Source organism: Hylobates moloch, unplaced genomic scaffold, assembly GCF_009828535.3.
Source record: "Hylobates moloch isolate HMO894 unplaced genomic scaffold, HMol_V3 SCAFFOLD_16, whole genome shotgun sequence".
NCBI classification, from domain to species: Eukaryota; Metazoa; Chordata; class Mammalia; order Primates; family Hylobatidae; genus Hylobates; species Hylobates moloch.
The window spans coordinates 39,662,939-39,675,640 of NW_026652291.1; the positions used below are offsets into that span (position 1 = coordinate 39,662,939).

General features: G+C 45.2%; 1 protein-coding gene across 1 annotated transcript in view; it reads right to left on the reverse strand.

Moving 5' to 3' along the window:
- Nucleotides 1-223: 223 nt before the first annotated feature.
- Nucleotides 224-12,702, reverse strand: part of FUT8 (fucosyltransferase 8) — a 369,304-nt gene continuing 356,825 nt past the window's right edge. The window contains exon 12 of the mRNA XM_058429519.1: nucleotides 224-1,311. Within this exon, the coding sequence (XP_058285502.1) occupies nucleotides 1,231-1,311 (81 nt within the window). The 3' untranslated portion in view covers nucleotides 224-1,230. The remainder of the gene's footprint in view (nucleotides 1,312-12,702) is intronic.

A 12,702-nucleotide genomic window follows, 5' to 3' on the forward strand; every position in this document is an offset into this window, starting at 1 on the left:
CATGCCTACATGCATACCACAGAGACCACACACCCCCACCACCACACATGTACATACACATCACACACATGCACCTTACACCCCCCACCCCCTACACACACACTTTCTGGAAAGCCTGGAGCAGGTTCCCGAGTCCTGCTGCTGCCGAGCCCACATGGTGGTGGTGCATCCAACACAGACCCAGAGCACAGCAGGCTCCTTTAGTGCGAGTTCCCCGTCTCCCATCTAATGCCTTCACTATGAGCAGCTCTCACGCTGGAGAACTTACTCCTGTCTCCACTTCCCTAGAGTCTTGTTTCCTGTAGAGTCACAGCAGCAAATAGGCCCTGGCCCCGGCCCAGCCCTCCCCACCCCCGCACAGTGCTTCTGGTCTATCGGTGGGTCCACGGAGCTCGGCATGTTCCATGCTGCTTCCCGTGCAAAACTGGCTCCCCACCCCAACTGCCCTGTCCGACAGCAGCGCCTTTGATTTTGTTATTCTGGTCAACACCTAGAAAGTCATATTTAACATCTATCTCCTTCACCCCTGTATCTGCCCACACAGCTTGTCAATTCTCTCCAAACACTTCCTGGAGTCAACCTTTTTTTCCATTTCCACAATTACAGATTATAGCACTTCATCCGGAAATCCTTCTCTAACCCCAGAAAAAATCAGGTCCCCATTTATACTCGAATAGTCCCTGTACTTTTATAGAATTGGCCATGGCTTGTAACAACATATTTTTGATAGCATTTAATTAATGTCCCTCTCTCCCATTGCACTATAAACTCCCCTGTGGGAGTTTACATTCTGGTCATCTACAATAGTATCTGTAAATACATAGTTACAAATACTATCGGGCCATTCCCAATAAATGCCACTGGGTGAATGAATAGAGCTATTTTTTTCCCTCTGTTTCTTTTGCCCTGGCGCCCAGCTATAATGTAAGTTTCCCAAAGGATGGCGCTGTGTGTTGCTACTGCTTGCATCTGTGTCCCCAGCCCCTGTGCTTAGCACAAAACCAGGAGCACACTATGTGCTCAGGAAATAAGGACTTATTGATCGCTGTGTCCCTGTCAATCATTCAGATGTTGAGTTTGTTTGGGGAAAGGCAAGTCCTCACTCCCAAGTGACTAGGCAGGCAGCAGCCAGGCCCTACCAGCCCCAGCTACCCGACAGTCAGGAACGTCAGCATTTCCTCAGTGGCCCACCAGGCTGGCTCCTTCCTCTGCCTCCTGATAGGGCAGTAATTAGAAACAGCAGTCATCACCATGTCGCATTCCCTGGAGCACCCTGCTGCAGGCACGGAACACATGTAGCTGTGAGACCACCTGCCAGGAAGAGAATAGAAGAGTCATTTGCTGAACATGCAGGGGTGAGGGCTAAGGGGACGAGCTGCTGCATAGCAAATAGCTGCCCCCTCTTCCCCAAAGCCCTAAATAATTTCTCCACTTAAAAAAAAGGAAAAAAAAATACACAATTAATTTTTCATGTAGATCATCCCACTTGGAAGCTTAGGAAGGGCTGTGCATACTAACAGCCTGAAATGCCACATAGTTGGCCTGGCTTAGACAAAACCAAGGAGGGAAAGAGTGGAGAAAAAGCCCAGCGGCCCTGGCCTGTGGCCCTCATTGAGGGCACTGACAGAGTGGAGGGTCTCTGCTGATTCTCTCTTGTCCTTAAGGACCTACTTCAGGCCACGTGGGGTCACCTTCACTGCCACATTTACCATAATGACACTGGGAGGTAGGATTCATTGTCTTCATTTTATAGACGAGGAAACTGAGGCAAGGGGAAGTTAGGCTCCTCGGCCAAGGTCACCCAGCCGATGGGAGGCAAAATCAGGATTCCATGTCCAGCGCTCAGCCCCTCTGCACACCCGCGCACAGCACTGTTTCCCAGCAGGCATTTAGGCAGACGCTGGGTGACCATCTGTCTGCAACAGGGGCAGGCTCTTCCTTTCTGGGAGGGAGGATGGGCTCCAGCAGAGTTGCCCAATCCAGATTTTCCTGCACACGTGTTAACTGTTTATCTCCCTGCCTTCGCCCCAGAGTGAGGAAGGGAGGAGAGGTGCAGAGGGGATGAGGGGAAGAGGGCTCCACATTCCTCGTGGCTCCTCACTCCTCCAGCACTGCCACAGCGAGGGGGCTCAAAACATCAACCCTGGCCAGACTCCCTGGGCCTGCTTGCTGCTGTCGCCCACCTGGCTGTGTGACCATGGGCACACGGCTTAACAGATCTACATTGTTGCCTGGGGCTGCCGTCCCAAAGTACCAGAGACCGGGTGGCTGGAAACAAAAGAAATCTTTCACAGTTCTGGAGACCAGAAGCCCGACATGAGAGTGGCATCGGTGTTGTTTCCTTCTGAGGGCTCTGAGAGAAGCTGCCCCAGGCTCTCTCCCGGCTTCTGGAGGCTGCCAGCCATCTTTGGTGTCCTTGACTTGTAGCTGCCTCACCCAGCCTCAGCCTCTGTCCACATGGCATTCTCCGTGTCTCTCTCTCTCCTGTTCTCATGAGGACATCAATCACAATAGGTTTTGAACCCAACTCTACTATGACCTCATTTCCACTAATTATGTCTGCAATAACGCTTTATCCAGATAAGGTCACATTCTGAGGTACTGGGGGGTTAGGACATCAACGTATCTTTTCCAGGGGACACAATTCAACCCATATCTATCTCTGTGCCTCTCTTTGGCGTAAAGGAAGAGAATAATAGTACATAGAGTCATGCATTGCTTAAAAACGGTCATTAGGTGATTTTGTTGTTCTGCAAACATCACTGAGTGCACTTACACAAACCAAGATGGCATAGCCTACTACACACCTAGGCTATACGGTGTAGCCTATTGCTCCTAGGCTACAAATCTACACAGCATGTTACTGTCCTGAATGCTGTAGGCAATTGTAACACAATAGTATTTTTGTATCTAAACATAGCTAAAGACAGAAAGAGTGCAGTAAAAGTGTGGTATTAGAGTCTTACAGGACCACTGTCATATATGCAGTTTGTCATTGACTGAAACGTTGCTGTGTAGCACATGGCTGTGCTTCATAGGGTGTTTGTGAGGATTGAATAATTTAGTACATGGAGAGGGCTTAGAACAGTGCCTGGTGTAGAGTAAGAGCCCGATAAAGTTGTAGGTGATTAATAATGCTGTCATTATAATCGTCTACAGAAGAAAGGGAATTGTCCCTTTAAAAAAAAAAAAAAACACTCACTGAAGAGACTCTATTTTCTTATAGAAACAAATGACTAGGCCTGATGTGGTGGCTCACGCCTGTAATCTGAGCACTTCCGGAGGCCAAGGCAGGTGGATTACCCGAGGCCAGGAGACCAGTCTGGGCAACAGGGAGAAACCCTGTCTCTACTAAAAATACAAAAATTAGCCGGGTATGGTGGCGGGCGCCTGTAATCCCAGCTACTCAGGACGCTGAGGCAGGAGAATCACTTGAACCTGGGAGGCAGAGGTTGCAGTGAACCGAGATCATCCCACTTCACTTCAGCCTGGGAAACAGGGAGAGACTCCATCTCAAAAGAGAAAAAGAAAAGAAACAAGTGACTAGAAGTTTAGATATTCACTAGCTAGGACTCTTGGTTGAATATAGCAGAAATCTACTCAGGCCAGCATTGGCAGAAAGAGCAAGTCAGTGCTATAGACTGAATGTTTGTGTCCCCTCAAAATCCATATTTTGAAACCTCACCCCCAAGGTGATGGTATTTGGAGGTGGGGCCTTTGGAGTGATTAGATTATGAGGGTGGAGCCCGCATGAGTGATATTGGTGATATAGTTAGGAACTCAGAGAGTTTGTTTTTCCTTCTGCCATGTGAGGACACAGCAAGAAGACAGCCATCTATGAATGAGGATGTTCATAGGTGGATGCCTCAGGGCAACTAGGATGCCCTCACAGACACCACATCTGCTGGTGCCTTGATCTTGGACTTCCCAGCCTCTAGGACTGTGAGAAATAAATTCCCATTGCTTAAAAGCCACCCAGTCTATGGTATTCCGTTACAGCAGCCTGAATGGACTGAGACAGTGAGTAAAATGGAGGAACAAAAGCAGGAATTCCAAGAAGGCTTGAAAACCAATATCTAGATGGCTATGGGGAATTCAGAAAGCCTCATTCTTTTTGTTGTCTCTCTGCACACCCACTTTGCTCTTCAGCCTAACAGGACATAAATCCTCCTTACCTGTGTGATTTGGGGCAAATCAATCTTTTTATACCTCAGTTTCCTTATCTGTGAATGGGGATGAGAATAGAGTTGCTGTGAGGGTAAATGAGTTGATACATATAAAGTGTGTAGCATGGCATAGAGGAAGACAGTATGAGAGTGCTAGCTTTTAGTATTAGTCTCCCTGTGTGGCTTCTCCTGCTATTCTGTCCACAAGGTAGAAGACACAGCTGCTGACTACTCCAGTGTTTTCCCAAATCCTCTCTTCAAGAGAGCTACCTAGGCTGTGGCCGAACCTCTTCTTGGTGACTGCAAGTTCCTGGAGAGGCATCTTCTGGCCAGCCTGGGCGGGGAGCCTACACTTGTGGCCCTGTGGATAGAGGAGGAGGCCTGGGAAAGAGGCCTGAGAGGCAGCCTGACTCATGTCCAAGGCCATCGCATCCTGTTCTAGATTCTTTTCTTCTGCTGGAAAGGTCTCTATAAGCACCAGATGTAAGTTTGCTGCCTAGACTTTCAATGTAAGCCAGATCACATCCTTCCCCATTTTCACTGGTTTCCCATGACACCTAGAGTAAGATCCACATGTGTTAGCTTTGTTTACAAGTCCCACCCAGATCCAGCCCTGCCTGCTCCTCAGACCCTCCCCAGGCCCCTCACCCCTGCTGACATGCTGGCTTGCTTTCTGCTTCTTAAGCATGGCAGGCTTGTGGCCTTCTCAGGACATTTGCATGTGTCATTCCTGCTGCCCGTAAAAAGTCTTCCCCCAAGATTTCCACATGACCAAATCCTTAGATCTATTTAGAGCTCTGCTGAAATGCCACTCACCTCCCGAGAGAGACCTTCCCTGATCTCCTTATCCAACAGCTGCCCTGATCCCCACCTCCCGTCATTCTCGGTCCCATCACGCAATTTTCCTTCTTCCAAGCAGTGATGACCCTCTGATTTTATCTTGTCTGTCTCTGGGCTTACTTGTTTGCTTTCCATCTACCTCGCCTCCATACAACATCAGCCTCTTGATAGTAATGACCTTGTTGCTCTTGTTTACCCTGATGTCCCCTGTGTCCAGTGCAAAGCCTGATAGATCATAGATACTAACTTTTTATTTATTCATGGAATGAACACCTCCATGAATAAATACATTCTGAACCTAGTAACATGTGAGGGATAGGGTCAGAAATTTCTCCCTGTGTTGCCATTAGGGAGCCATTCTGATCTTGCACCACCCACCCAGCATGCCAACATGACATCTTTAGGCTCTGCACTGCTGGCTTCTCAGACCCCCCAATATTATGCAAGGTATATGAACTGTCCTTTAAAAATTCATACCAGGCTTTTTTCCCATTGCCCTGGATTTACTTGATTTATCCAACTGCCAGTAGTAGAGTTCTTCAGTTATGATTTTTAGACATCACTAATTGCACTTACGGAAGATCAAAGCCAAGCTAGCTATTTTCCCCCTTTAGTCCTCTGCAACCATAGAAGTTCTCCAATCCCACGGTTTGTCTGATTTTATTATCACCCAAGGATGCAAGATGATTTATTTGTTTACATAGGTTCAGATTATTCAAATATTCTTTCATCTACTCTGTAATAACCATTCTTTTTCTATTGCCTTAATTGTATCTTACTAGACATCTTGGTTTTGTTTTATGCCCTGTGGCCTTAGGATATACTGATGTGCTTAAACATTCTCACATATACTTTAATATACTGTAAGTCACTTAAACTCATTGTAACTTGTCTTCGAGCTAAGAAAGCATCATGGATTGCTCTCTTGGGAAGAAACACTAAACCAAGTGATCTTTTCCTGCATTCTAACATGAACACACCCAGGCTCTGGAACACTCTTGCCCTGCTCTCCTCCACATGCTGGGCATATCCCAGCACCTTCAAGAGAAAGAGAAGAGAAAGTAGAAAGCCCCTCAACTATCAAAAGAGGTTCTCAGCAGCATAGCAGCCAGAAGTATCCAGGTACCAAAAAATACCTCAGAAAGGGTTTTATAAAATCTTTTGACTACAGAGATAAATTAGTCTCTGGTCCTCACAGCATGCAAAAAAAGAGAAGCAGTCTAAGTAATGACACCTGTCCCAGCTGGACTCCAGCTTGCTTTCTTTCGCTGCTTCTTGGAGTCTGAATTCTGTGTTTGATTAGCTAATGTTTCCTCTCTGTGACCCACAGGTTTCTGGGAAATCATCTGCAAAGTTAGAGAATTGAGCTGAGGTTGGATTACAGGCAGCCCCACCAAAGTCTTGGAGGTCTCCGGTGTCCTCTGTCCAGATCGCTTTGTGGCTCATCAGAAGCTGTCCTCTCCCTGTGAGTTCCTCTTCAGTCCCGGCACCTCTCTACAGCTGAAGGGCATGGCTATGGGGCCCTTGGCCCAGAAACTCATCAGAATGGAGTCACATCCCTGAATTACATGTGGAAGATGGGGCCCAGAGTAATTGCCTCATTTCATCAGAGAAGACCCGAAATTAATTCCTCTCTTTAATGAATTACCCAGGGAACTTCCCTTTTCCAATTTTCCTTCTGGTTTTAGGTTTTCTTTTGTTTCCTTTCCTACATTGTTGCCCCAATCCCTCCTGGGGCTGGAGCTCATAAAATTGTTTCTTTTCCTGCTGAACCCTGACGGTTTATGGTCATTGGCACTGGAGCTTCCCTGTGGCTCCTGAACTCCCCAGTCATTTCCTTCCTAATAGGAAGCAGCAGGTTTAGAGTGGTTGCCTTGTCTTCTTTCCAAGCCATAAAATTTTCTTTCTTCCTTGTGATTTAAGAACCTCTAGGATGCTCCATGGGTCCCCCAGCAGCCAACAGTAGTTAAACTCCTACGAGTGTCCTGCTACTAGATTCTGTGTTTATGGTGACCTGCGTGACCACAGCAGCCAAGCCATCATCAGCTGGTGGGGGAAATTTTCAGAACATTTAAAAATGCCCAGCTCCCACTACACACCAATGAGGCATTGATTAATATGGCTAACTTTAACATAGTCGATGGAGGCCATAAAAGCCACCTGCAGTTCTGTGTGGCTGACCAGGGCCCCCTCACAAAGCCCAAAGACAGACCATTTGGCTGTACTAAAAGTACTGCAGGAGGAGGAAACAGAAGCTTTATGCTCTCTGTCCTTGTGCCTCATGGAGAAGACTCCCCTTGCTCCACTCCCCCCACCCACTACCCCACCTGCCTCGCACACCCCATTGATATACATTAGCAATTGTGTCTAACCAAAGAGGAACATAGACATGGATGCAGTAGTTTACTTGAAGACTTCCCTCCCACAAGGAATGCAAGGCCTTTTACAAAATGGCCATTTCCTGATACAGGAGAATTGCTTATAAAAATGGAAAAACCAAGACACAGATAGAAGATAGCCCAAGGTCACATTTGAGAGTCAGTAGTAGAATGAGTGTGGCCCTTGGTCTTTTCCAGAGTTGTGTTGTATGCAGCACTGTGGACAGTGATATTCTCAGAGCAGCTGCTGCAGGGCAGGCAGTAGTTTGAGCAGTCAGTACAAGCTGCTGGCCTGGGAATCTTCGGGGCTTTTCATTTTCTCAGGATTCTTGGGGCTGACAGGACCTTTTCCCAGTCCAGGTCCATACAGTCAGTTTCCAAGAATTAGTCACAGACTCCTATGTGTAGACTGAACTGCCAAGTCACCACCTAGCCTTGGCTCACAACACTGAAATCATAATTACACTGACACAGGCTACCATAGGGGGCCCAAACTAGGACACTTGACATTTACAGATAGGAAGAGCATGACTGCTTATGTAAATTACATCATAAAATAGAAAGGAATTTAATTATTTTCTGTTGATTTGGCAGCAAAACAAAATGACTTTTAACAAAATATTTAACAAGGATTTTTTTCATGTTGAGTTTTAAGAGGTTTATGTTCTGGAGCAGCTATCCATTCATAAAGTTAAAAGGCAACATATATAAATACAACCTAATACTTATCATTAAATTGAGTTAAATGTTGATTTTTAAAATTTCCTTTTTAGTGTGTGTAAGCAATGTGTAGTGGTATGTGGAAAATAGCTTCTGTGTGCCTTTTGTTGAAACTTTGCATCACAGTTGTATAATGAATGGTGTGAGGTGAAGGTGGCTTAGTGTAGCAGTGTGAATCCAGGCTTTGGAGTCAGTCCAGCTTCCTGGGATCAAATCCCAATTCTGCCATTTGTTAGTTATGAGATGCTGGGTGGTAATGTGGCCTTTCTGAACCTTGGTTTTTCATATGTAAAATGGCAATGATCACCCTCTACTCTATAAAGTGGAGGCTTAAGTAAGTTAATTTATATGAATATCTTAGTTCCATAGCTGCTACATAAATAAGAACTTGAGAAATAGTAATAATTATTATGAAGAGGAATGTTATAAATTTCAAACATGCCCATGTGAACCATGACAGGGCTGGAGAGTGGGGGCAGAGAGACTCTAGAGGGAAAGACCATCAGCTATGCTTCACTAGGGAATATTTCACCTAGGAAAGGTAGGAGATGAAAGATAAAGATGGCTATTAAGTTAGAAGAAGGAGCCATTCAATAGAGTTGGAGAGACAGGCTGCTGAATTCTTTGAAAGACACAACCATAGACCTATGGAGAAGACTCTAATCGTGTAAAAGTGAGAGAGAGAAAGAGAGTGGAAGTCGTTGCTCAGACCACTCCAGCTTTTTACTGGTGCCCTAATATTTGTGTTCTAGAGTATACTGTGTCCACTGGGGGACACTAAACAGCCCTGGGCACCATGGTTGGTATTTTGAATAAGCCATAACTGAGCTGGCATCTTAGCTTAAGCAAACATTCTGGTGGAGGACTATAATCGGAGGTAAAGGCCTCAAGTAAAAAGCAGAAAGAAATGTGCAAAATGAGCTTAAATGGGAGGAAAAAACGAAAGGAAACCTGAAATCAAATATAAAGCCACAAAGGGAAAAAGAAAATTGATTTTATGATGGATCCAAGATTTTTAAAATCTCCTCTGCTAAGAGGGACCCAGACTTCAACCCTCCTCCTACTCACCAAAGCAATAGCAGCCCAGATTATGCATCCATCCTGAATGACTCAAGAATAACGCCTGATCTGACCCACTTACCATCAAGGGGGCTCTGCCAGAATGAGGGCCAAAGGGAACCTTTTGAGGAGAAGCTTTGATACTGGGGATATGAAACCCAAAGGTGGGGTTGAAACATTGCTAAGAATCAATGGATTCTGGGAATTGCTTATCCCAGGGCCTCCAGATGCTCTGGAATCAGGTGGATATCTTGGTTAGACAGTTCTCAGACCAGAGTCTCACCATTTGGCTTCAAAAATGCAAATCTTCATGCTGGCCCAGGGGTGGCACTATTTGAAATTAAATCAGAAAATGTCAGCTCAGAGTATGGATCACTGTTTTTCAGGCAACTGAGGAATAGAATGTCCAGGTCATGCATGTTCTGCCCATTAGATCCTGAAAATGGCCAGGGGATTTCTCAGCCTCAACAGTTTCACAGGACATAGGTGGAAGACCGATGTTCATTGATCTCCTTTCTGAACCCCTTTAGGATGGTAGAATATTAGGTATTTACAAGGTCCAGCTTTGTGAAGACCAAAAAACTGGTCCAAGAGATAAGGAAACAGCTGAAGAGGTTGATGTTCTATATGTTGATCAAGCTGAAGTCAAGGTCATCTTGACTGAGGCAAAGCCCCCTGTTCCTCTGCCTAAGAAAGCCCATGGGCTCTCCTGGGGCATGGGAATGGCCTAGATGATTCCTGAGACAAGTCAGTCCTGGTCCTTAAGGACACCCACACTGTTAGGCTCAGCAAAAGAACATGCCTTCATGGAAGAAGTGAAGCCCAGGAACCAAGTCTGCCACATAGAAGACTGGAAGACTCCACTATGTTTTAATTTTTCCATCTACACAATGAGGATAATAACAACACCCACCTCAGAGGAGTGGTTCGAGGATTCAATGAAATGAGTATATCTACAGTGCTTAGAACAGTGTCTAGCACATTCAATTAATGTCAACAAGTAAATCTCAATAAATAGCACTCAATAAATGTCAGTGATGAGGACAATGAAGAAGGGGAGGAGGAGGAGGAAGGATATGTCATTCAATGTCAACTAAAGCCAAATCCCTCAAGAGAACAGTCTTTTAGCATTTAGTAAGAGAAAAAAATGCTTTCTCCAAGGGAAACTGATGAGAATATATATATTTTTTCCCTGTGTGCAAGATTCTCAAAGTTAAGTTTTAATCTTCAGCTGCCACTATGTTAACTCTTGTGTTTAGAATATTTTCTTTTTCTCTCCTTGGTCCTGATCTTCTATTTTATTGCTCTTGTCTTTTATGTCCTTGGTTGTAAGCTGCCTGAAATTCCTGTTGGAAAAGGTGGGATATAAACAATAAAATAAAAATAAAGAGAAGACGCTCCATCAAAGTTTGCTGAATTTATTGAATTGTCAAATCTGTCCACATAAACCAGACTGCTTCTGAAAAACGAGTAAGCACAAGAGAGAGCAATAACAGAAAAACATTCTCCTTATTTTCTTGTTTATGTATCAAAATTCTACCTAGGAGAGCAATCCCATTTCTCTTACTTCCTGGAGCCATAATGCAAATCCCCTTTTCCTTGTATGAGGATCTGAGGACCTGCGTGAGGGCAGCTGCCTCAAGAGGCTGATAGTCCAAGTTACACGCCATCTGTTCATCCTCTGCCTTGAGGCATGTGCCATTTCTTGGAGTGGACAACTTCAACTGCTGATTCAAGCCCTCTCTTTTATCATCCTTCCACCACTGCTTTGCCCTGACTCACAGAGGAAAAAAGAAAGAAAGAAAAGCACACCTGCATCCTCAAGGATCACAGTTCCCATTTGAAGCCATTCTTGAGGTTGCTATGGTGATGGACAATTTTAACCATCAGGGTGCAGGAGCCACTGGTGCTGAGGAAATCGTTGGGTTACAGAGTTACAGATGGATGGGTGCAGAGAGAGCCCCAGAGTGCCTCCCAGTTTGAGAAAATGACTGGCTTGTCCAGTTCGCTCTCCATACTCCAGCAAAGTCTTACTGATGGAAAGGCAGCCACTTCACACACAGATGAATCACTGTCTGGCCCTTCTCACACTCCTGGTGTGCTCTTGTGGAGTTCTTTTTCCATTACGCTATAATGGGCTCTACAACAATGTGCTGAAGGAGTAAGCAATTTGCTCTGAGGGCTCCAAGTCCAGACGATGCTAAGAGAAGCCCAATTTATCCTCTGATGAATACTTGGGAAATGGCCTTTCCCTCTGTGTCCTTAAACCTATAAGCTTCTGAGCTTGGTTCACGCCAGGACTGGCTTCCAGCAATTTGGGAGTGACAATAATGTATTTTAGGCTGATGTAGTCCCAAGTCTGACAGCACTCTGACGGCATCCTCCTCCAAAGCTTTTTCTTGCTCAGCCTTCTTTGCACACTCCTGTCCCCTACATAACTGGGCACTTCTCTCATTTTGCAAAAGGTTAAGTCTATTGGAGAAAATGCACAGGGTCTGAAAACCGAGCTGTTTGTGCTGACTACAGTGAACTGGCAAGGAGAACAATGCCCCACAGCCGATGGACAGCAGAGGATGTCTCAGACCCAAGGCTGTGGACCCTGGTGGAGACCGAAGGTGGGTGGAGACTGAAGGTGGGGGGAGACAGGACACATTCCCAGCCCCATTTTTGACAAGCTCTCCTACAAGGTAGGGAAGGCAAAATTCTTGTTTTCCCAGTCTCCCCTGTTTTTAGGAATGGCCATATGACACCATCTTGCCAATGATGCCTGCTGGGGCCTCCAGGCAGGTTTTTGGTTTTCCCAATATAAAAGTACTACTCTTTTGTTCCTTCTGCCTTCTTTTCTCCTTGAATTAAGACATGATAGCTGGAGCTCCAGCAGTCAGATGGCAACCCTGAGAGAAATGCCAAGGTCCCTAGGGCCTCAGCCCTGGTATCATTTAACCTCTGAACAAAGACTGGCAATGGCCTATCTCGAGACATCTTGTTTGAGAGAAACACGATTCCTATTTATTTAGACCATTTTTGTTAGATTTCCTTTTACTAGCAGCTCAGTGTTTTCCTCATTGATACAGGCCCTCTCATTTCCATATTCTGACTCTTTCTCAAAATGTAGAGGTGTAGGAAGAAGCAGACACCAAAACCAAGGAAGGGACACTTCTTGGAGATTTTACACTGTCAAGTTATCCGATTTAAATAATTTGGCAGTTCCCAGTGGTCTTCCATGCACCATTTCTACTATTTCTAAAAGTTGGCCAAACAGATATATGAAAAAATGCCCAACACTTCTAATCATCAGAGAAATGCAAAGTAAAACCACAGTAAGATTTCACCTCACACCTGTTGGATTGGCTACTATCAAAAAGATAAAAGATAACAGGTATGGGTGAGGATGTGGAGAAAAAGGAACTCTTGTGTACTGTTGGTGGGATTGTAAATTAGCACAGCTATTATGGAAAATGGACTGGAGGTTCCTCAAAAAACTACAAATAGAATTACCGTATGATCTAGCAATCCCACTTTTGAGTACATATTCAAAG